The sequence below is a fragment of the Polypterus senegalus genome, chromosome 15 (genome assembly GCF_016835505.1).
Source record: "Polypterus senegalus isolate Bchr_013 chromosome 15, ASM1683550v1, whole genome shotgun sequence".
Lineage (NCBI taxonomy): Eukaryota > Metazoa > Chordata > Cladistia > Polypteriformes > Polypteridae > Polypterus > Polypterus senegalus.
The window spans coordinates 37752475-37778252 of record NC_053168.1 but is presented as its reverse complement, the minus strand read 5'-3'; the positions used below and the strand labels follow the sequence as shown (position 1 = coordinate 37778252).

General features: G+C 40.8%; 1 protein-coding gene across 1 annotated transcript in view; it reads left to right on the top strand.

Annotated features, from left to right (window-relative positions):
• Positions 1-8993: 8993 nt before the first annotated feature.
• eepd1 (endonuclease/exonuclease/phosphatase family domain containing 1) overlaps positions 8994-25778 on the top strand; it is a 90805-nt gene continuing 74020 nt past the window's right edge. Inside the window, exon 1 of the mRNA XM_039737579.1 lies at positions 8994-10153. Coding sequence (XP_039593513.1) covers positions 9294-10153 — 860 coding nt within the window. The 5' untranslated portion in view covers positions 8994-9293. The remainder of the gene's footprint in view (positions 10154-25778) is intronic.

Sequence of the window (25778 nt, the reverse complement as noted above, 5' to 3'; positions counted from 1 at the left end):
CTGGAAGTGAAATAGTTTAGGTCTTAATTTCCTATTCCCCCAAGAGTTGTTGCCATGCAGCTTATTATTACGTTGATAGTTATAATTATAAAGATTGAGATGATAGATTAGATATAGATCAAGCCTGCTCTCTTTCTCTTCCCCTTAACCCCCACCCTCCCTTTTTGCCTCCCCAGGTGAGGCTAAAACCCACTTCATGCAGTCCCAGTCCTCTGACATACCCAGAGACAGAGCACGCCCAAAGCACATCAAGCCCCCATGCAGTGGCGCTTTAAGGTTAAAAGATAGAGATATCTGTTACCAATATAGTCTTTAAAAGAGGAAAAAAAAAAAAAAAGAAAAGAATTTTGCACTTAATATATATATATATATATATATATATACACATATACATATATATATATATATATATACATACATACATACATATAATCTTCATCAATTTTAGTGCATTAAGATGATATCCCCAGATAATAAACCCAGGTGATGGTGTTAAAGATGTGTCCAAAACAAGCATAACAAGTCTTAATGCAGTAATAGCAATAACAGCAAACCAAGGGTATGATATTGAACAGTCTCATTTAGGGTACACATGAAATAATTAGAAAAGAATAAAAAAGGAGGAAAACGTAATTAAGCACAATAAAACACAAACATTTAGCCCTAGTAATACTAAGTAATGATAAGTAATAAGTAAGTAATAATAATATAAGAATATGAGAATATATGCTGATAAAAACCCGTATTTTAAAACAAATAGATCAGACAGTAGATTATTAATCCTAGCTTTATCATTTACCGCCATGACTCACAATTATGTATCAGAATAGTCCCGGATCAGCTTTCTTAACTCATTTTCTGCCTCCTCCTTGCTAGCGAAAACATAGAAATGCCCCTGCCATTCCACTTTCAGTTTTGCCGGATACAGGAGGCCGATTTGACATTGGCTTGCCGTAGCGCTGTTTAATATTATAGAAGGCGGCGCGTTTGATAGCTGTTGCTGGAGAGAAGTCAGGGAAGACGCGAATTGGCAATCTTCATATATAATATCTTCCTTTTTTTCCTGAGGAGTTCCATCACCTCTAACTTAAATGATAATCGCTCAAAACGGACTATAAAAGATCTTGGTCGGGTCTGACGGTGTTTGATCGCAGACGCTGTAAGCCGCTGCTATCTCAGATTCTGCTTTAAAGTCGCCCCGATTATTTTAGAAAAAGTTCAGTTGCGAATTTCACGGGTTTAAACTTTCGATTCTCCGCAAGCCTTCAATTCTGACATTATACCTTCTATTCCCATCTTCTAAAGCAGCCAGTCTGTCTCCAAGTTTTTCTCCGAGTTTTTACATTCAACTGACATTTACTGCTCTTTCCTCGGCACTGGCAGCTAGATGTTCGCTATTTCGATCCGATTCGTGAATGTCTCACTAAGATGCTCCAATCGATCAGCAAGCGTGCTCAGTTTAGCGAGTTTTTCTCAATGCGCTCTTCAATTTTACCCAGCACCTGTCGAAGTTCAAGCTGTACCTCTTGACGAAGCCTTTCATTTGCCTGTTGGATTTCCTGTCGCAGACATTCATTGGCCTGTTTCATCTCCTGTTTCAGTCTCTCATGTGCCTTTGCCGTTGCTTTCTCATTAGCCTTCTCGCTTTTCTTTATATCTTGCCTGAGGTCAGCGAGCAACACTTTCAGTTCAGATAGCTCAAATGTGCCTTCTTGTACCGTAGATGAAGCAGCAGACTCTGCTGAAGCGGTGTCCCGCTGCTCCAGTCCCGCGTGATTGCGTAACTGAAGCCGCGGACCTCCCGCCTTTTCCAGTTTCAGGTAATCCTCTCCAATCGGCGAGCTATCCACATCTGCACTCACGATCGCACCTTCGCTCCCCTTTCGCTCTCAGCAGGCGACGATGTAGCGGACCGTGGTCCCGAGGAGTCTGTACTTTCGCCCATCTGATCCAGGTCTGTCTCTGAGAGGCCGTATCTCGAACTAGGGCTTGCTGATCGCAGCTTGGATGTAGCTTTAGTCTTCGATTCTTTCGACCCCCCCTTCTTGTTGGCCATGTTTATATGTGTTTACATATACTGTAGCGGTCCCTCTCGGGTTGAATAAATACAGGATATCTCAGAATAATAAGCAAATAATATGAAAAATAGCACCACTGCTAGCGGAGCTCCACTTCAGACGTCCATCTCTCGCATCGGACGAGACCAATGTTGGACTTTATATATATCGTAATAATGCTTTTCACAAGGCCATTGGCAACATCAATATAAAAATTCAATTGAAGACCAACACAAACTAGCTGTAGTTTCCCTCGTCATCCCCTCCAGATGATGTGTACAGTAATCTGTGTGTTACGTCTGACCAGCAGCAGACAAATTAGTGACAGGACTTAACTACACTTAGTGAAAAATAACATTGTCCTGTAGCAGTCCTATATACATCGGACTTCCAATACAACTCGGAGTCCTGTCACATGCAAAAGTTTGCAGACGATACTGCTATCGTGGGCTGCATCAGGAATGGGCAGGAGGAGGAGTATAGGAAACTAATCAAGACTTGGTGGATTTTAGGAGGCCCAGGCCCTTCATGGACCCCATGATCATCAGAGGTGACTGTGTGCAGAGAGTGCAGACCTATAAATACCTGGGAGTGCAGCTGGATGATAAATTAGACTGGACTGCCAATACTGATGCTCTGTGAGAGGACAGAGCCGACTATACTTCCTTAGAAGGCTGGCGTCCTTCAACATCTGCAATAAGATGCTGCAGATGTTCTATCAGACGGTTGTGGCGAGCGTCCTCTTCTATGCGGTGGTGTGCTGGGGAGGCAGCATAAAGAAGAGGGATGCTTCATGCCTGGACAAACTGGTGAGGAAGGCAGGCTCTATTGTAGGCACAGAGCTAGACAGTTTGACATCTGTGGCAGAGCGACGGGTGCTGAGCAGGCTCCTGTCAATCATGGAGAATCCACTGTATCCACTGAACAGTATCATCTCCAGACAGAGGAGCAGCTTCAGTGACAGACTGAGGAGACCCCACACTATGCGACTCTTCAATTCCACCTGGGGAGGTAAACGTTAAGATTATTCAAAGTTATTGTCTGTCTGTTACACCTTCATTGTTATCACTCTTTAATTTAATATTGTTTTTTATCAGTATGCTGCTGCTGGAGTATGTGAATTTTCCCCTGGGATTAATAAAGTATCTCTATCTATCTATCTATCTATCTATCTATCTATCTATCTATCTATCTATCTATCTATCTATCTATCTATCTATCTATCAGAGATCACGAGATGAATCAGGACAAGAGGACAAGACTTGGCTAGAGACAGGCAAGGCTGATACACAAGATTAGGTAGGGCAAATAAACAAAAGACTAACCAGAGGTTTACATCAAGAGACAGGAATGAGACCGGGTGCACAATAAATCTTTATCAAAAATGAAGTAGTAGGCTTCAAAATAAGTAAACCTGCAGGATTGTAATCTCCTAAAGACATTTTGCAATCAGTTTTTGCTATTATACACACCATGACAAACTTTTTCAGCATGACTTTAATATGTTTGATTGTAATTCAACTATAAGAAGACCCCAACATTGAAAAAACAGCAAGACAGGACAGCAGGCCACCCTGAATGGAGCACCAGCCAACTGCAGGGCACACACTTGCATGCTCTAATTTAAAGTTAATTTAAAGTCACCAGTCAACTCGGCAAGTACGCCTTTGGGATGTGGGAGGAAACTGGAGCACCTAAACAAAATGAATAAATTAATGAATGAATGTGGCAGATGCAAAAAAATGTAAGGTCTGGTTACAGAGCCTCATGGGTGTTTAGGAGCGCAGCTTTAGTAATGCGGTGTTTGCCTCTTTCTTTTTTCAAAACAATGTTTAAATGTCTTTGCGAGGCCTATTTCAGTTGTAATTGATTTCCAGCACTGTGATGTTTATTCTACATATGGCACATGGAATCCGATTCATGTTTATCTTACTTTATTCACTAAATAATGGTATATGTTATAATAACTGTCATTGATATTTAAGGACTGACATAGTGCACCTTAGTTAAAGAAATACACAGGAGATCCAATTAGATGTCCACCTCTAATCTTCCTGTAGAAATCTTTAATCTTTATTTAATAGCCTTGGTGACAGTGTGTGGGGCAATACACTGACTCTGGAAACAAAGCTGATCTTGCTTTAATGCATGATTCTGTTTTATTACAAATCCTAATCTTTCTGAGACGTCTTAAAGTTGGAGGATTTTAAAATAATTGTTCATCTACTTTTTATCTTTTTTATGTAGACTCCTAGGGCCAGTAGATGCCAAAGCAAATAGGACGTCATCAGATAATCAGTTCTTACTGGTAGATAATGAAAGGAGAGAAGATCCCTTTTACCAATTTCTTATCATATAAAAATAAAGATTGAGAGCACATCTGTTAAGACATTGAGACCCACAACAGGCCTGGGCTCTTATTTCAACTCGCTCACTGTGTGCATGAGATTTGTCCATTCCTCCTTATCAGTATGCGGTTTCCTCAGAATGGCCTTCCAAAGACAGGTGCCTTTGTGTTGACTTGGCATAAGTGAATGTTCAGCTTCGAGCCTGACTGTCTTGCAATTGATCTTCCCATTAAGAATTTGCTTCCATGTGCCTAAATCACCAAGGGGGACCCTTACTCAGTGAAATGATGGCGTGCCAACACCCCAAAATCATCAAGGAAGCCCCCCTGCTCTGTGAAATGATCACGTGTCCGCATGCCAAGGGCTAAAATGGCAGTTAGCGTGCTGCATGAAAAGGCCGTGTATCCACACACTGCATTGTTAGAAGTATGAACGACACTCTGTTCATTAAATCACCCAGGGGCCTGTGGGGTCTTAATACATAGCATGAGTACATAACAGGACACTCTGAATTATGTCTAGATAACAACTGCATGTTGTTTGTAAAGTATGATGAGTGTTTACTTAATTTCAACAGTTAACCAGGGTCATCAGTAAAATGCAAGGCTAACAATGGACCAAATACTTTATTAAACTAAACTCCTTAGGCCCATATTTAGGAATTACTTGTGTAACTCAATCACTTCTAATCTTTGAAGATTTTTTTGAGTGAAAGTGATGGAAAATCCCATGTTCAGAAAAATGACAGAAGAAATCCCAAAATGAAGCACCCATTTTTTTTACAGTGGACACAGAAGTAATCCATGTTTTTGCTTTATATATTTTGTGAATGCAGTTATTAGTTCTTTAAAGGAAATATCTGCTCTTCTGATATTTTCTTATCTCAAAATAAACTCCAAAAACAGTCACGTTGCCACTCTGTGGTGTCATGATTGGTGATTATAACTACTGTAACCACAAGGGTACGCCAGAGAGCACCAAACCACAGACACGGCAGTGCAACACACGCTGATGTGGTGAAATATAGAATGTTTATTCACACCAAACACCTTTTCCAAATATCTTTCTCTAATAATCAGCCACAAAAACATAATAAATGAACAACAGAGCACAATTATTCCCCCTTCTGACTCTGACTTGTCCATGTGTGGCAGTGGGCTCCTCTTTAAGATGGACCTGGGAATTCTTCCAGTGTCATTCTGTCTCCTCGAGGAAGCACTTCAGGCCATAGACAAAGTAGGGTGGTCCTCCCCTGACAGTGCCCTCCTTTGACCCCAAGGGACCCCTACAGGGCTGCACTTCCATCTCCCTAGCAACCCTGCAGGTGTCCTGACTGGGTTCTCATATGAAGAACACTGCCACCTTGTGCATGGGTGATGGAACCAATTCCACTCCATGTCTTGTCCCCATCTGTGTGATATGAGATGCTGGCCGGGTGTAAACTTATTTCCTTGTTGTTCCGGCCCATTTGCTTGAGTCCTCATGTTAGCATCCCATCCAGGTAAGGGGAGATCCTCAATTCTGGTCTGGAAGCCTGTTCCCCTCCTACACTACCTTACCTTGAAACTTCTGTCTCCCTTACCCAAAATAACTATCTAACCTTGAAAACTGTTGTCTTCCTTTCCTGAAAAATCTCCAAACGTATTATTAAAAATGAAGAAAGATATTGATAACTGAAAATTACTCAGTTAATTATAATTAAGCCAATCAAAATAATTTAGTGTGATGTATCTGCAGGAGACTGCAAGGGGGCTGAATCCTTGTGGCAGGTTGGTTAGCACATGCAAGTCAGAATCTCGCTGTACTCTGTCCATATGACAATAGTGATGCTGTAAACATATAAACCTGCAATATCAACTGTGCACAATTATTTTTATTCTTGCCTTTATGGCAATTCTTTGCTGGTTTATATGTCATATCGGATTTAACTGTAGTTGGATGTTTTTCTCTCTCTTGCACACCACTTCAGACTTTGACAAGGCCGCTTCTCTTTGCTATGGAATATGACATCACACTAGTTAGAATATGTGAGGTGTTATTCCACTTTAATCCAAAGTCTGCTCCTCCTTGGTCTCTTTCACAGCACATTGTCCCAGTATTGTCCTACATATGTAAAAATGGTTGGATGAACTGAGTAATCAATTCATCATTTAGATAATTCTGTAAATGAGAGACTGCTTGATTAATTGAGACCCATCCATCTTTTTTTCTAATCCACCTGCCCAATTCCAGATCACAGAGAACCATGACCTATTCAAGATATATTGGGCACAAGGCAGGAACCTGATTTTGCCATAAAGAGTTTTGAAATTCTTACTCTCTCTTTCTCTGTGTTTCTGAAATTCAAAATTTAATTAGCTTGATTGGATTACTGATGATTGGTGCCCCATGGAGGGCTGTTTACTGCCTTGTGCCCAGTGCTGCCAGGACAGACTTTGGCTCCCTGTGAACTTGATCCAGACTATGTAGCTTCAAAAAGTGGGAAGATGGATGGCCTACCCATGGCTGTAAAAAGCAGAGCATCACAAAGGCAGAACAAGAGACAATCAGTGCCTTTGGAACACACAGTGGAAGAAGATCACAGGTTGTACGATGGAGAAATCATTAGAGCGCAATCATCACTGCTCACTGGAGCCACCCATATCTAAGGTGAAGTCAAAATATGGTGATCGCATTGGCAGAAACAAGGGACTCCTAGAACAGATACTGATGCCAAGAAAAAGATAACATTTCTGATGTACAGTAGATAGCTAATGTTCTACATATAATGCCAAGAACTGCCATGCATTATTCCGGAGATATTGTCCAGCCTGGTAAAAATTCCAAAACAAGTGAACTGATCAAACAAAAAGGGAATATCCTAAGCAATAGAAATTATGATGTTTACAGCATCTGCATGCATTGAAACACATTGAAGAAATAATGGTTTATTGCAAAGCAAAAACTCGGTGTTGTAATTAAGTCTACCTCAGGTGGTACACAGTGATGAAGTGGGTAGACCTACCACCTCACAAGTCTTGTCTTCCACTTTGATCCTGGCCAGAGCGCCCTCTGTGTAAAGCTTACAGGCTCGGTATGGGATTTCCCTGGAGGCTCACATTCCTCCCACGCACAGTCCAAAGATAAGCCATTAGCTTGATTAGCAGCTCTAAATTAGCTCAGTGTTCACAGCTTTAGCTGTGCATGATGATTGGACATTCGTCTAGGGATGGCCCTGTTTGGATTGGCTAAAGTTTACTGCAATACTGTGCTGAAAGAAACATTCATTAAATTAATAGGTAGTCAAATATCTCTCTGCATGTACTATTTACATGCAGCAGTTTAATTTGGTTGAACAACAAGATGAAATCATTAGTTAGGCCTTTTCTTACATTTTCATTAACAACTTTTGCTTGAACTGCCAGCTTTGAGCAATGTAACCAGTTGCCACCTCTTGCACCCTAACCCTGCTACTCACTAGTCACTCCCTCAGGCAGCCTTTTATGCATGAAGAACCACATAAAGTGTTCCTCTTTGGGTCACAGACCAAATGATTTTTTTTTAAGCTGTGTTTTTCCATGTTAGAGTATTCCCAGTTTCAATTCAGTCTGTTGTGAGGACTTAGCTGCTCTAGACAGCACCAGACTTTACAACCCTACAGGCCTATAGGCACTGGGACTTAGCATCACAACCTTTTCTATAATTTTCTCTAATGACTAAAATTAAGCCATTTTCAATTGGTCATACATTGTAACAGCAGGCTACTTTTCAATCTGTTTTTTTCTGTTACATTATGCACAGAAGCAGGCCTATTGAGCCGTGCAATTATACTTTAACATCTATCTATGTAAAGATAGATAGATGTGAAAGACACTATGTAATAGATAGATAGATAGATTGTGCTATGAAAATCTTGTTGAAAGGGTGCTGGTCACTCTTCCTACAGTGTGGTGGGCATTGAAAGTTGACTGTTACAATAAAACCCCAGCAAAAATAACAGAATCAGCACAGGTAACACCCTAGTACTACTTGATCATGGGTGAAAGGATTGTAGTTTAATACTATTCGTAGCCACCTGGCTGACATATTTGGTTTCCTTTATGAGATTTTGTTTTAGTTTAACGATATTTGTTACTCTTCATGCAGGAGATAGTGTGGTTATTATTTATGTATTTATTTTACACTTGCCTTATACATCGTTATTTTAAAGTGAATATTTTCCTGAATTATTCAGTTTAATTGTACTTTGACACGTCGTGTTACAAAAATTGAATTTCCCAAAAAAGTGATACCCTACTGTGTACAGAATTCAACGCGGTGCTGTCTTGTTGCTGTACATGTCCTTAGCAAACCGGCACTATGGTGTGAACAGAAAGTAAGTGAATAAATACAAGTAAATAAATATATTGAAAGCATAAAATAAAAAATGGAGCTGTGATCCATACCGTCTGATTGTGTGTACAATATACTTACAGTCCTTCGCAGCACCGAAACGCTCCAAGTTGAACGGCGCCTTCTCTTTTCTGTTTAAATGACGTTTGCACGACTAAAAGCCGACCACGCCCCCAAGCCACGGGCCGTGACGTCAGGTCCTAACGCTAGTCCTGCAGCAGCTGGCGGGCGGAGCTGCTCCAGAGTGCCGCTGTCAATACTTGCCTAAAGCCGTCACCCGTGCTCCAGTGGCTCTCTGAGATGTAGAGTAAAATACACAGAGCAGGACAAGGTCTTCTCTGAACGGAACGGGCCAGCTGCCGCGGTGAGCAAACGAACGTAAAGGACGGCGTTGTCCCGCTAGGTGAAAGTGGCGCTATTTTTGTGCAGCGCATTGCTCACACCTGTAATCCTTCCGATCATGTAGCCGTTCTACGGGCAAAGAACTCGAGCGTCAAGAGCACCCAGGTGAAGCAACATGGGAGGGAATCTGGGCTGCCACCGCTCCATCCCTAAGGACCCGACAGATCTTTGCAACAGCAAACGCAAGTTCAGCACGGCATGCAACTTCAGTAACATTCTTGTGAACCAGGAGCGCCTGAACATTAACACTGCTACGGAGGAGGAGCTGATGACCCTCCCCGGGGTGAACCGCATGGTGGCTCAAAATATAGTGGAGTATCGAGAATGCATCGGCGGCTTCAAGAAAGTGGAGGACCTGGCCCTGGTAAGCGGAGTGGGCGCTACTAAGCTGGAGCAGATTAAGCTGGAGATTTGCGTGAGCAACAGGACGGGCTCCTCCACGCAGCAATCTCCCAGCTCGGTGCGCCGAGAGCAGAGCCCCGAGCAGCTGGCAAGTGGCAGGATCAACATCAACACGGCCACAGCAGCCCAGCTCATGAGCATCCGGGGGGTCACCGATAAAATCGCCAAGAGCATAGTGGACTACCGTCGGGAGAACGGGCCCTTTAGGAGTATCGAGGACATGGTTAAGGTGCCCTGCGTCAACTCCTCATTTCTGGATAAAATCCGCTTGCAGATCTTTGCCGAGCGCTCACGAGCGCCGTCCACTAACACAAATGTTGGGGCGCTGCCCCTTAGCGGCAGGTCGCACCCGAGCCCCACCTCTGTTAGCTTGCACAGCGAGGACTTGGACTTTCCCCCAGGAGGGCCGATTCAGATCATATCGGTGAGACCCAGTGTGGAGGTCTTCTCGGGACTCAGGGACGGCAGGTGCGTGCTGCGCCTGGCCACTTGGAACCTGCAGAGCTGTTCCACCGAGAAGGCGAACAACCCGGGAGTACGGGAGGTGATCTGCATGAGCCTTCTGGAAAATGGGTAAGCACTCCGATCCCATTAGGACATTTTCTGTCTTTGATTTTAAAAGTGTGCGTGATTACTTAAACTCTTCACTCAGATATTCATTAAACATCTTGTCATTCAGTCAGTTGTCTTACAGGTGTGTTCGTCATGTTTCATGGGTTCTGTGAAGGACTCTTAAAATGCAGTTGTTCTTCAATTATTTACTACATTGCTACCGGATGAGGTGCCTTCCGTGCGAAGTAACATCCATTTTTTGTGTGGATTCAAGCCCCGGTTTCCTTTTTAAATGACGAAGACGTCGTCTGAGTGAGTGAGAATGTGAGGGTCCCCTGTGGTGAAGTTTAGGACAATTGATTTAGTATCTTCCAAGCATGATTTCCAGGATGCTGTGGCGGTACACAGTTGGACAGGTTTATTATAGTGAATTGCGAAACTGTCTGCCAGTCCCTGTAATAACAAGTAAGTTAATCGACTCAAACTTAAAGAACATCACACTTAAATGTATACATGTTAATTCATTTTATTTATATAGCGCCTTTCCCACACACAAGGCACTTCTCAGAGTCTCAGAAAGAAACAGCAGGTATATGTAACAGTGGATACAAATGTTTCTGGAGTAGAACACTTAAAACAGATGAATACAGGATATGCAAAACATTAACTAGAATGAAAGGCGATAAACCAGAGTATAATGCTAAATTCGATACTAAAAGAAATGCATAACTAATCACATAATTTGTAATATAACACACATTTTCCCCAGAGCATCTGTTCAGAGAGGTAAACTCAAAGACGGGGCAGAGAGTTAGGGTTAAGGTAAAAAGCCTTCCTGAATGGATGAGCTTTAAGTTGTTTTTTAAAAGATTGAATGGAGTCAGCTGATCAAATAAATTTAGGGTGGTCATTCCCAAAGTCTGGGTGCTATACGGCTGAAGGCCCTGTGCAGGTTAGTGTGGGGCCCAACAAGATGGCCAGTCTCATTGGGCCCTAATGGGCGAACAGGAGCATAGTGATGGAGCAGGTCACTGGTGGAGTCTGTTGCGAGGCCATTTAAAACTTTGTAGGTTAATAATGGAATTTGTAAGACACAGGGAGCCAGTGAAGGTGAAGCAGGATCGTTGTGTGATGTGCTCGCTGTTGCTGGTCCATGTAAGAACTCTAGCTGCAGAGTTTTGAATCAAACTGTCATTGGCATGGAGAGACTCCTTCTGGGTATGGGGCCTTGTACAGAAAATGAATGAATACATTTGATATGCCTACATTTTGCAAAGCCATTGTATTTCTCTATCTTCTCCAGGGCAGTCTCATCAATTAATTAGTTACTTAACATTCGTTAGTGAGGGTCGTGGTGGCAACCTGCCGAGTTGGAAAATCTGGATCACATTTTCTTCAGCAAGAGTCTGCAGCCCCTCTATGGGAATTCCCAGAGTTTCCCAAGCTAGCCAAGATGCAGTACGCGGTCTGTCCAGCCTTTCCTGGGTCTTCTCCCTGTGACTCATGCTTAGTACGCTCTGGTGGGAGACACCCGGGGAGCATCCAAAGTATGTGTCCAAACCACTACAAAAGGCCTCGCTCAGTCTGCGGAAGAAGCAGCTCAATTCCAAGGTCCTCCCATACGGCTGAGCTTTTAGCTTTTTCATGACAAGTGAGCTTCGCACAGGAACCTTATTTCAGTTGCCTTACACTCACAGTCTCATTCTTTAAGTCACTAGCCAGTGCTTGTGATTGATCATAACTAAGAATGGAGGTAAGAACTGGGTACTCAGTTTTATGTTGCACCATCAAGACGCAATAAGACTCGGTTCAAATCATTCCCTGTCACTGTCTGTGTGGATTTTGCATGTTTTTCCTGTGTTATGTGTGACTTTTTTCTGTGAAGTATTTTACATTTTCCTTCTTTTTACCAAAGATTCTCATATTAGATTTATTGGCGACTATAAATTGGCTCAGCAAGTGTGAGTGGGTGAGTGTGTGAGTGTAACGTCTCCAGGTCTGCTTCCTGCACAGTGCTATATTCCTCCAGGATGGTAATAATTCAGGGAAATGTGCCCAATCTGTGAGAAAAGAAACGGATACACTGCTGGAAAGCAAAATGCAGTATTGAGGAGAAAGAGATGATGTGACTCTGCTACTCCACTTGTATGTAAAATATATGTGAGACGTGGCACTTCTTGAGTGAGTCAGTTGCTCATGTGCTTTTGAAATCGGCAAAATCAAGGAGAGATGTGAAAGCAATGTGCAAATCTGTACCCGATTTCTGTCTGTAAGATGGACGTTGCTGATCAGCATCCCGCTGTGCTCCACAGTTGTTCTTAAAGTTTGGTTCAGCCTTTAGTGGTTACCTTTGTACAATTTCGGATGTGTCAGTAATTTGTACGCCCTCTGTTTTACTGTCACTGCAGTTTTCTTCTCCGACAGATTTCCTAATCTGAGCCCGAGGTTTTGCTTTAATTGTGTATCCTGCACAGTTCATTTTGTCTCTGGATAGCATAGTCCAAGTGTCCTAAGAACAATTCAAAGTTAGATTCTTTTATGTCTGTTATAGTTTGCAGCTCGTTCAATTACCATCATTCAAAATTTTCTTGTAATCTCTTATTGGGCTTTTTATATTGTGTATTGAGTAATCAAAGTAAGCGAGTATTCTCAAGTAAAAATAATACTAATAATAATGTGTTGTGGTTCACACATGCAGCGGGCTAATTCCGCTGTTGCTCAACCTGTGTTTAAATCGGACGTCCTTTTGTTGTTGTTAATCGATCCTCTGGTGTAATGTGACACTTTGTTACTGATCTCAAAAGTTCACATTTGCATGAAACTTCCTCGTGTTTTAGTACACATGGCCATTTATTTTTCTGCATAAGAATCTCGCACCTTACACGTTTCCATTAAAACTAGCAGACAAGGATGCAAGAAAGGAAGAGCAAAGAGGAAGAGCTCATTCCATGTTGTTTCTCTTTTCTGTGATTAGCAAGTGGAGAGCTTTAAAATATTTATAAAAAGAACAAATCATTCAGGTGTGAAGAAGTGTGCTCCTCTTTTGATATATTAAGGAAAAAAAAATGGGGATGTCCCGATTCTATTGAAAATATCAAATATAGACAGAAGCTCTTTTGAGAGCCGGGGTTGTTTTGTTACGTTTTCATTGTCCACGTAAGGTGTGAGAACTGAACGTATCAGAGTTTGAAAAGAGACATGGCACTTTAAATGTGTTAACAACTGCGAAGCCTTAGATCTGTTGTTAACAACTGCTGTGGTATTCCCCCAACCTTTAGAGCCCCCTTTGTAGCCCTCCATCCTACCTACATCAGCTTTGTATCCTTTCAGGGAAACTGGCAAAGGCCCTCTGATCACTGCACCCGCTACCCATTTAGTACACTACTGACATTTCTGTCTATTTATAAACACAAAGACCAGCAGCCACAGGGTTCTCCAAGGACTAAGGCAAAGGAGCATTGATTTACAACCGGTATGTTACGAGTATTCATTAAAAAAAATGGAAAGAAATACAAACAAAACCTTGAAAGTTAATCCAATATTGTTGAAGTTCTATAAAAAGTAAAACATTCATCAGCTTTAATTATGAAACTGAGAAACCGATGCATCTAAAACCTCCACTGAGTTTTTCCAGATACAGTTCGTGCCAAGTCCCCCATTGATGGATGTGTTACTATTATTATTATTATTATTATTATTTTATTTATTCGTTGTTTTTCCCCTGCTTTATTGTTAAACCGCACTAAATCACATTTCATTGTAGCCTTTGTGACATTGATCCACAGAAAAAGACTCTTTAATGTAAACATGAAAATAGATCTCTGCAAAGTGATCTAAGGTAATTACAAATAAACCCTAAAAGCCGATTGCCTAAGTAACAGGACCCACCTAAATCATCACTGGTGCAGCCAGTTGATTTCAGAAGTCGCATAGTCAGTTAAATGGAGATCTGCCTGTAGTCAAGGGGCTTCAAGTATATAGAAATGGTAAATCGAAGATGCTGAGTGGGCTGAGGTGTGTGTGAGTGCCCAACATTGGGCTGCCATCCACTCTCTTGGTGGGTCCGACTCATTCGCATCTCCTGATGGCACCCACTGGGTCTTGAAAACAGATGGATGGATGAGGTTAAAGGGGTAACCTGCATCTTTCCATTGGCAACAAGCTTGAATATTTTCTTTTCTGTTCTCATTCCCATTTATGTATAATACCCTGCACTCCCTTAGTGGCATTACACAGACATTTCAAGCCATGACGTTTCTGTAACGTGAAGGCCAGAAGAAGACATAAAAGCACAGTACGAGATCATTGCAATTCACGCCTCTGACTGTGAAGTAGTGTCTGGGGTGAAGGAATGTTTCTCTTTTTATGGTTCTGTTGTTCCTTAAGGTGATTTTTTTTTTAATGTGAGAATTGTTAGGAAGATTTCAGTTTATAATTATCTGTACATTTCAAATAAGTGGCACCATGCAAAAGCAGGCAGGCCTTGTCCTAATGGAACTTTGCTCAATTCTGAGTATTGTATCCAGCACGGGTGTCAAACTCCAGTCCTGGAGGGCCGCAGTGGCTGCAGGTTTTCACTCTAACCATCTTCTTCATTAGTGACCAGTTTTTAATTCTACTTAACTTCTTTTGCCTTAGTTTTAATTCAGTTGACTCTGGCCCCTTAGTTGTCTCTTTTTCTTTAATTAGCAGCCAAACAATAATGAGACACAAAAGAAGCCGCCACATGAGCAGCTCACCTGTCCTCATCAAACAATATCTAAAAATAAAGAAAGGTGAAGGTCTCAGTAAGGTTGATCTCCGAGGTCACCAAAACATTTTGACCGTGCTCTGAGAAAAAACAGAATATCACCAGTTTTGGAAATGTCTGCTGTGGCAGAATGAGAGCAGCAACAAGCTGTGGAATTAAATAACGGCTTTAATTAACAGCAAGAATTGGCTTCTCATTAAGAAACTGGATTGAGTGAAACTGGCTTTGGAGTTTGACGTTCCAGTTTAGCTGGTCATCTGTTGACTCATTTCACATCTCATTTCTGTTTGGCTGCCATTTAATGAAGAAAGGAATAAATTCAGAGGACTGAATCCTTAAAAACAGGGCTATTAAAATGAAGGGAAAAGAAGTTAATTAGCAGTGACACTGGTCACTGATTAGGAAGATGGTTAGAATGAAAATCTGCAGCCACTGTGGCCCTCCAGGCCCAGAGTTCGAAACCCCTGGTATACAGTTTGTGATGACAGCTGTGTGCTTACTTAATCTCACTGAAAATGAGTTTATTGCTTTTGGTATATTTGTTAATTTGTATATTTCACTATACTTGTATATTTTCAATCTATAGTATATGTGATATACAGTATAACATGCAGAATGCTCAGAATTCTTAACATTTGTAAAAAGATACACGTATATACTGAGGTGGCAGCATAAAGATGAAAGACACCTCACGCCTGGACAAACTTGTTAAGAAGGCAGGCTCCATTGTAGGATTAAAGTTGGACAGTTTAACATCTGTGGCAGAGAGACGGGCACTAAGCAAACTCCTGTCAATCATGAAGAATCCACTGCATCCACTTAACAGTGTCATCTCCAGACAGAGGAGTAGCTTCAGTGACAGACTGAGGAGATCGCTCCTCCCCCACACTATGCAACTCTTCAATTCCACCCGGGGGAGTAAATGCTAACATTAATTTTATTTTAATTTTTTTCATTTTTATTACTATTTAATTTAATATTGTTTCTTTGTATCAGTATACTGCTGCTGGATTATGTGAAATTCCCCTTGGGATTAATAAAGTATCTATCTATCTATCTATCTATCTATCTATCTATCTATCTATCTATCTATCTATCTATCTATCTATCTATCTATCTATTTCAGGAATATTACTTTGATGTGAGGATATGCTGTGGCTTCTAGGCAGACTAAGGTGAGTTAAGATGATTGATTAAATGGAAGGTTCGAATTTTCACTACCAAAAATATGTCATCCTTCTGGTTGCTTTAATGCAACAGGCAGGGCTGGTGCTACCATTAAGAGCAATTTGGCGTTTGGCTAAGGCACAGTTCATAAGGCTGGTTAGACCAGACGCAGGGGTTAGCTACCAAACAGTTGCTTGGCCTAGGGCACAAAATAACCTAGCACTGGCACTGACAACAGGAAAAGGAGGATAAACTTGGGAAAGGTATACTGGATGGCCAACGTCCAGGTGCTCCTTCCACACCAGCTCACAGCCATGTGCTTCTAAATATATCGTACCAGTAACGGCGCACTGCATGATAACGCGCAGTGAATGCACTTGTCTTGAGCATTCCTAGTTTTCATCCTCTTTCTCTGTACGTTTACCATTCGTTTGCTCAGGGGTTGATGCGCTTGCTGCTTCATGAGCGGCTCTTCTTTTCTCCATCCTAGTGGCCCACGTCTTCTCTTCCTTCCTCAGCATCTATTCACGTTAAAAGTGATTAAGTCAGTGTTTGTGTTGCAATTACTTAGTACATTTTCTTTCATTTTTCACTTAAGCAGGCACTTAAGTCTTCAATCTGCTTCTAGAAAGATTTAAGATATGAAAAGGTAGGGGAAGTGACGGCAAAGGTGGTAGGGATGAAAACGGCACCCGTACATGTGCGCCACATGGCCACCCTGCTGGCCGCTGCCGAGAGTTGATTCTACAATAAGAATAAAAAGAGGAATAACCTTGGAGGTGAATCATCACCCCGAAAGCGGACAGTAGATGTCACGTAGTATATGCGTACCAAATTTCAGGTCAATTGTTCAAACAGTTTGTGAGCTACAGGTGATTTTAAATCCCAGACAGACAAACAGACAGCCACAGTAGCATATTATATAAGAAGATTTCATTAACTTGTCACCAAAGAGCTGCAAAAATAGCGCCACCATGGGCGATCCCTGTGTCTGGGAAAAAAAATAAAAATAAATCATACACCAGCCTTAATTTATAAAATTACAAAACAAGAAATGGATTCAAAGGTTTGACACGAGAGGGAAAGGTATGAATTATCGATTGATTGATAGTCAATTCATGGCGTCCCATGTACTAAACGTAACCTTTTTTGAAGCACATTGCATTCCAGGTTTTCAGGGGTCACTTGGTGTGTTTTAAAGGTCTTTGTCCTTTTCCCCTCACAATGGTGCAGGGGGACTCCGCTCATGTGGTGGTTTGTCTGCTGAGGCAACGTCTGCACATTGTGTTCTTGTAAACCTGAGACCCTTGTGGTCTCTGTCGAGTAGGGTACTTCGTCTGATCGATACCTGCATGGTAGCTGCTAGGAGTTACACGCCAGTCTTATTTTATATGCAGTACTTTGTCAGGGTAAAGAGAAGCATTTAAACGGCACTAGCCTTCTGAAACAGCCAGGTGGGAAAAGCTGTAAAGTATGCTTTGTGTGTTAAGTGGATCTACAGATGGCTGCTATCCAGGCCTGTGCTTAGTAGTAGGGTGTTGTACCGGGTTAGGGGTCTTGAAAGCTTGCATAGTGTAGTTAGCCAATAAAAGATGTCATTTTGTTTGACTTCTCATTGCAGGTATGTGTTTGTAATCTCATTTGAATCAGTGAGGCATTGATGACTGTATGAGAAGTCTTTGTACTGCTTGTACATTACAGGGTGTGACATATGTGCACGCGCCCATGATTTATATGGTTTTGTTTTTTTTTTTTAGTTTTCTTTTTTATTTCTAATTGTACTGTTTTTCCCTCCACCTTATATTGCAAATGTTTTGAGGGCAGATAATAACTCAGTGTAGCTTCTACAATTATCAGACTTTGTGCGCTCAGTTAAAAACTTCTTTGCAGTTCAGTGCTAAAACCCTTAAGACATGACAGGTGTGATCTCTCCTAATGTACTTGAAAACTTGCAGAACACGGAGAGAGGTACAACATGTGCCAAGCATGAGACTGAGGCAAGAACTTCTGTTTATGCTACTCTGTCTGAAGCGGGATTCACCAGCGCACGTCCCAGAGGCCCTGCAGGCTTTCATTCAAACCCATTTTATAATGAAAAGCCAGTCGTTGCAGTTGCTGCAATGTGTCCAAAGTGCTGTGCTGGCTCCAAGCGCTAGTCCCTTTATGTTTGCGTGTAATTGTTCATTTGAAGTTAGTAAAGTGAAAAAGAAGCAATGAAGGGCTACATGTAGTGTTTTTTAAATGTATTACCTTCATGGCACTGAATGGTGGGTGACAAAGTAATAAATAATAGCAGGTCTATTCAAGTGACATGCCCCTTTACTTCTAAATTTAAAATTGGTTGGAATAATAAAATTGCAGCCTTCTTTACTAAAACTAAGTGCAAGATCCAGTTTTAGGGTTATGTGACTGATTCACAGCTAAATAAATCTGGTGGCTGTGGTGGGCTGGCGCCCTGCCCAGAGTTTGTGTCCTGCCTTGCGCCCTGTGTTGGCTGGGATTGGCTCCAGCAGACCTCCGTGACCCTGTAGTTAGGATATAGCGGGTTGGATAATGGATGGATGGGTGGATAAATCTGGTGGTGTTGTTTGTCCAGAATTGCAAGTACAAAATTTGAAATAGATTAAGTTAAGATGTGTTAATGGCACTTTGATGCAAGCTGTCCAACTGGAAAATATTCAGTATATCCTGTAACTTTGTGCTGCACTGGTCCATGGGAGATCATGGAGATCAAGCAATAAGTCTGCTCTTTCTCTCTCTGTCCCTGTCCCCCGTCTTGCCACTATGGGGAACAGGGCTTTCAGTTGCTCTGCTCCTCGACTTTGGAATTCCCTACCTCCTGAAATAAGAAACATCACCTCTAGACTAAAAACTCACCTATTCAAAATAGCTTATCCCACATAACTTTCTCCATTTTCCTTTCTTGGAACTGTTTTATGTTTTTATGATCTTGTAAATTACCTGCTCTTTTGCCTGCTTTTTATTTTCTTACTTTTATTATTATTTTTTACTGTGTACAGTGTCCTTGAGTGTTTTGAAAGGTGCTTTCAAATAAAATGTATTATTACTATTATTATTATTATTATAAGTAAGGGTGAAAAAAGTCAATTTCATAAAACACGTGCAGTTCTTTGGTGTTTTTATGACAAAAATTGTTGTCATGTATAAACTGCATTGGAAAATAAGTTGTTTCCGAGGACTCAAAAAATGAAGTAATTTTACTAATGCTGATATTTAAATGGGTGGCACAGCAGGTGCAGTGGTTAGCGCTACTGCTGCCTCACAATTCCACAGTCCTCCATTCAAATCTTTGTCCCAGACATTGCCTACAGTTACTCAAATTTTCATATCCTCTTGTGCACCTGCACACATTTAAGTGTGGGTACTCTGGACTCCAGAAACCAAATATATTGGGAGATTTATATCAGCTCGGTGTAAATGAGTCTGGGGGTCTGTGTTAAGGTACGCTTCCCCTGTCCAGGAGCATTAATAAGGTTTCTGAAGATAAAAAAAATCTGGAGGTTATCTCTTTTATTTCTAGTAAAGCGAATGGACTTTTGAAACTCCTCTCATAGAAAGGAGAGTTTATTGCAGTAATGCTGAACAAAGTAACACCACCGAGTATATTAACATAAGAAATTTGTTTAGAGGCAATCATTCGGTCCATCATAGCTAATAGCTAAATTGTCCCAATATCTCAGCCAGATAGGATTTGTTGTTTAACTGAAAGAATTCCACTGAATCCACTTTATCAGTGGCTTGACAGTGTCGAAGACCTGGATTAGGTCCTCTTGCAGCCTAAAGAGGTTTAATTCCCTCAACTTGTCAGAGCAGGATATGCCCACTCATTCACAGCTTCATGATCTGCTTTGTCTTTTTGTGGTGTGGTGACCAGAACTGCAAACAGTCCTCCATAATAAGTCTTAATTGCTCCTTGATTTATATTGGGCAATTTCTTTGCTTTGTGGAAGACGCCAGGAACACAGACAGACACGCTTAGACTCGGAGGTCCAAAAATCACACGTTTATTTTGTTTCTTCACTGCACACAGCACCATGCACCATAAACAACTCACAATTACTCAGTCCGTTGCTTTTAATTTTTCTTCTGCTACCTCCACTCCCTCCTTCGCAAGCTCTGTCCTCTGACTCCCAACTCCGACTCCCCAAACGGTGTGAGGCAGCCCCTTTTATAATGCACCCGGAAGTGCTCCAGGTACTCCCTGATGGCCTTCCCGCAGCACGTCCTGAAAGCACTCTGGTTGTACCTGGTTCCTGTTCCGGCAGCACTTCCTGGTATAGCGGAAGTGCTACAGTCCTTGACTCCGAAACCACACAGGCACCGCCTGGCGGTGGCCACGGCCCCCCACAGGGTTGAGCTTCCAAGCTGTGTGGCCCCCATGCAATCCAGGGGGGTTTCCCTCTTGCGTCCCAGGTAAGATACTGCCCCTCTCTCGGTCCTTCCTTTCTCCGGGTGTCCCAGTAGGGCAAGGTCCCCGGTCATCTATCACAGCTTTCAGATTGCTTCGTCATGTTACCTACATGCTTAAAACATTGTGGATTAATTGACAAATTATAGGCAGTGCTTTCAAAGGTGACACATGAACTTAATAAAGTGTGCAGTATGGAAGTGAGAGTGCTGCCTTACAGAATAGCTAGAACCACTGAAATGTCTAAAGGAAGGGACTGCATTAAAAAAAAAAATACAAAGAGAAGTTTTTTATCTTTTTAAATATGAATGTCAAGACAGATGGAAACTTAAAAATAATATGTTATATTATTCCTAGTTTCCTGGCGTCTTCAGCTCGACTTTAGTAAATTTGATGGTCCTTTCTTATAGGATCCTATAATTGCTTTGTGTATTGCATTATAAATGTAAATAACAGGCACATTTGATTATTGCTGTGTGTACGTTTGCCTTGTACCCAAAAACAAAGGCAGATGTCAAGCTTTGATTTGCTAAATTAGGTTGAAGGTGATTTGATTTAAATGAATGAGTATTGGTGTTAAAGGCAATTCCCTCACCCCGCTTTTTTGGTAAGGTGTCATTCCCAAATCCTTAATATCATATGAAAAGTTTCAGATGGTTATTTGTGTGTATTGCATTAATCTCATTTCATGTTGTGTTGGTGTTAAGGAAAATGCGTTGTGCTGTTTCATGATGTTACTCAGGTAAAGTACATTTTATTTTTTACAAATCCTCCAGTTTGTACTTTCATTTTGATCCCCGTTCATGTCAATTAGTGCAAAATTAATTGCTTACAGCTTTTTTACTTCCTAATTTTAGGCTGTGTTATGACAGGTTTTCGTGGCGCTCCTTTGCCTCTTGAAGCCTCCAAGTCATAAATCTCAGACTTCATCCAAGCTTAATATGTACATAAGTAATGAATTAGGAGATCTTTGTATAATCACATTCTTGTGAGGAGTCTGCACATACAGTACATGTAGTCAGTCAAGGTGGAAAAACCACAGCGTCTCCTAAATCCAAACATGAATAACAGATTAACGTTTCATGCCATGAGTAAGTAATAAGCTGTCAGTGAAATGAGACCGATGAGCAGTCCTAGAACACTGACCATTTTATACTGTATATATATTTTGACTGGGTAGGAAGGACCACCTGGGAACTCTCCAGGAGGAGTCTATAGCTGCATCTATATCACTATGTTTTAATAAAAAAAAAAAAGGCGTTACCAAGCTACACTTTCCCATTGTTTACAAAAGTTTCTCCATCCACAGTTAAATGACTGAAAACACATGCGACATAAACATTCAAACAGACATTCGCCTGCACTCTTTATGCAGACATTGGCGGCGAAATCCTTGCAGGACTGGTAACACTGTCGGCCATAGTATTTAACACAAAACTGTAGCAACTGGTAAATTATTTACCTTTTGCACATGTATGTAGCATTCAGACTGTACAAAACACAATTTAGATGCCTACAGGTAAGCAACACAACACACACCATGGAAACTCTTCAGTGCCCACTCTGTTTCAATAGGGTTTGTTTATTTATTTATTATAAGGATGACCAGTTAGGTAATGGGATGTTATAAAGAGCAGGACCCAATCTGGAAAGGGCAGCGTGGTAAGCATGAACCAATCAGAATGTGTTAGGTAATGGGATGTTATAAAGAGCAGGACCCAATCTGGAAAGGGCAACGTTTTTAAGCATGAACCAGTCAGAATGTATTAGGTAATGGGATGTTATAAAGAGCAGGACCCAATCCGGAAAGGGCAGCGTTTTTAAGCATGAACCAATCAGAATGGTGTTTTCAGAAGTATACAGCTCTGGAGGGAGTTTTCAAGAGTATTTGTGGACGAAAGGTGTAAACAGAGACTAATATCTGTGTGTTTTTTTTTTTAATGAAACCATAGTGGTGTGGACAGGGCCAAAGATAACCAGGCAGTGCAGTGCAGTGGTTAAGGCTTTGGACTTCAGACCCTGAGGTTGTGGCTTCAAATCATGCCGCTGACACTGTGTGACCCTGAGCAAGTCACTCCACCCACCTGTCCTCCAATTGGAAAAAGAAAAGAAATATAACAAATGTCGTAAGTCGCTTTGGATAAAGGCGTCAGCCAAATGAATAAATGTAAGTAACCTCTTCCTTCACAGAGACCATACAATCCTGTAGGTGAAGTAACATATTGTTCCTCTTTAAATATTTTATTTAACAATTATACTGAACAAATAGTAAACTAACTAACAGAAAAGCAGATTTCAGTAATACGTATGCGTACTAATCAGACAGAACTGTTATAATTGTTTTATTAATAACGTTAGAATTAATCTAAATTTGTGTATAAACACACTTAAATACCCCCTCTAAACTTTTTCACAAAATCTAAAGCTTAGACTTTTTATATTTCTGACTTAATGGTAAACAAATGCAGTCCACCTTTCTGAACATTCACAGTTCAATCCCATTAAAATAACTGATTACCAGGACAGCTGCTGCTCACAAGTTTATTTTTTTTTTTCTTTCTATCTAATGTGTCTTACAGTTGCCAGTTTGGCCAAACTCTCCACTCAGTTGTGACCTCTTAAGATTTCTCTTTTGGACAGCCATTTGTAACCTTAACCCCATTTAACAGTTTGAGTAGGTGACTGGGCAAACATTCAATTTTTAAAATAGGACAAATGGAGCTTTTACTTGTTTGCTATGCTTCATTGTTGCTCCTTTGCGCATATAAACTGCACCTTTATGTACGCAGGTTTAATGGCTGCTAAGGGTACATATTAATAGAAAATGTAAAATTGGCACGCTGCAGTTAATGAGAAAACATAGCTGCTTAAACTCTCACTAGACTTGATGTTATTTTAGAAGAAGTAAGTGGACAGCACTGGCGAGCTTTGGTGGGCTGAATGGTCTGTTCTCGTCTAGATTGTTGTAATGATAAATCCACGATAAATGGATGTGTTATTATCAGTTTTATAGTTTTAAACTATGAGCTGGCTGAATTGAAGCAGGGTTACGGAAAAAAAAAAAAATGAAACTCAAATTACAACATGGAAAATGTTGTGTGTAATAAAAATCACTGTCTTGTGGTCTGCAATTGATCTTCTTTATAAGCAATGGTTTCAGTTTTGTGCGGTTACTGTTTTCCTACCTCGTCATGCATAGCTTAGAGTAGGCTAACAATACTAAACCATGCTATGGTAGCCCTTAATAATACTTTAACATGCTGATGTCTCATTTTTAATTCCTCCTTCCCCATATCACCAATAAAAGTTGTTTAATTGAGTAGCTTGGTAGGAAGAACTCCTTCATTTCAACTTCTACTGGCTTAATGTACATCTTATTTCTAAAAAGGGTTTAAGCTAAGGCTAAAGTACCTCAAAAGTGGAGGTGCCAGTGTTTTACCCAAATGGCAGGCAAATTCTGTTTTCCCCTAAAAGAGGCAGGCAAAGCCCAACACAAGTGCACGGCTCCTTTTGCCAGGTTTTGTCAGTGTGCTACAATACATTCACCTAAACTGCGTACTAGCTCTCCATGCTTACCAGAATATTTTTTTATATACAAAAAAGTCAAATGACACTTATAATCCGACAAAAAACAGGTTCAATTGAAAAGAGTTAGCAATTTTGTTAGCATAATAAACACATGGATTACCAATTTGAAATCAGATTGCACTTGATTAAGTTAAGTATTTCAGGAAATGCTATCTGCACCCTGTCTTTTAATTCTATTAAATAACCTACTTACTCAGATTAACGGCTGGAATGATTATGTTATTATGTAACGGACAATCACAAGCAGCCTACATCTGAATCTGTTGCTGTTCACACTGAAGATAAGTCTTATCTGTAGACTGTGTTTCTGAATCCATGCAGATTGTGCTGATACATTTTGTTTTTCTTTAACAGCTCTGAGAAATAATCTACATGTTCATAGAACTTACTTATTATTCAGGAGGAAGAACATAAATATCTTTAGTTACTTTCCTGGTTACTGGATAACTATTGAGCACCTTATTTTTAAACACACAGATGCCTTTCACCTCGAGTGGTTTTGTTGTCTACAATGAAATACAGAAGAAAGAAACAGTATGATCAGACATATTCACAATAAAACAAGGTTGATGAATATAAATCAGTTGCTTCAAATGTTAATCAACCAGTTTTCATTTTCTAGGACTTTTCATAATAATGGCATTTTTAGTAGCTTAATAGCACATGTACAATTTTATCCAAGTACTTGGAGTCCATGCAGGGAAGGTCGATTAGCAGGAAGTACAGGGAAGTGGGATTTGTACTTGCAAACATGTGGTTCAAAATCCAGCTACTTAGCTACTAAACTATGTTTTCTCACATTGACGTGATCCATGGCTTATTATTTGATCGTGTTTTCATTATCAAACATTTTTGTAGGATAGGCTGTTGTTCTGTGGTACTGACGTGGCCTTTTCTTGAATTGCTGTTTTTGCTGTAGCCACCATCTTTGGAAATCTGCAGTGATTCCCAGCATCTGAAAATTGTGTTGCTTATCTTCTGCATATTTTAGTAGGCAGGCACTGCATTTCTCTAAATTTGAACAGCAACTCATTAAGATAGCTTTTTCTGTTAGTATTTCATAATGCTTAATAGCTGTGTTGGTTACTTTATTAAACATGTTACTATACAATTTTGGATTCAAACATTTTCCTTAAAATTTGCTTGAGCCTGCTGCATAATGAGGCAGGAAACATACCTGAATGGAAAGACATATACAGTATTTGAATTTACAGTGCATGGATTTGAATCCCTGCCTATTAATTGCCTGTGCGGAATTTGCTTCTCCCAGAGTCTTCATGGGTTTTTCTCTGGGAACTGTCATTTTTCCTGACACCTCCAAAAGGTGCATGCAGGGTGTTACACCATAAACTGGCCTCTTTTGCTCCATTGTAGGTGTTGTGGCTGTGCCTGATGGGGTATGTGTTGTGTATGTATGTGTATACATTATATAAGGATATATGTTATGCAGTGCCTGTTAAATAATGCATAATTGGGGCTCGAACTTCAAACATCAAGGCGATGCACCTGTTGTGTATTCTTTATATTATTTCACAGGTACTCCATAACATGCCTATGATCTACTTCTCGCAACTGAGAGGGCATGGCAGATGTTTGCTGACTGGCCAACCAACCACAAGTGTTACCTGGTGGGTGACCACCCAAATAATCAGATTGAGATTCAGACCTCCTACCGCCCAAACCCAACACAGACAGACGTAGGACACAAGTGC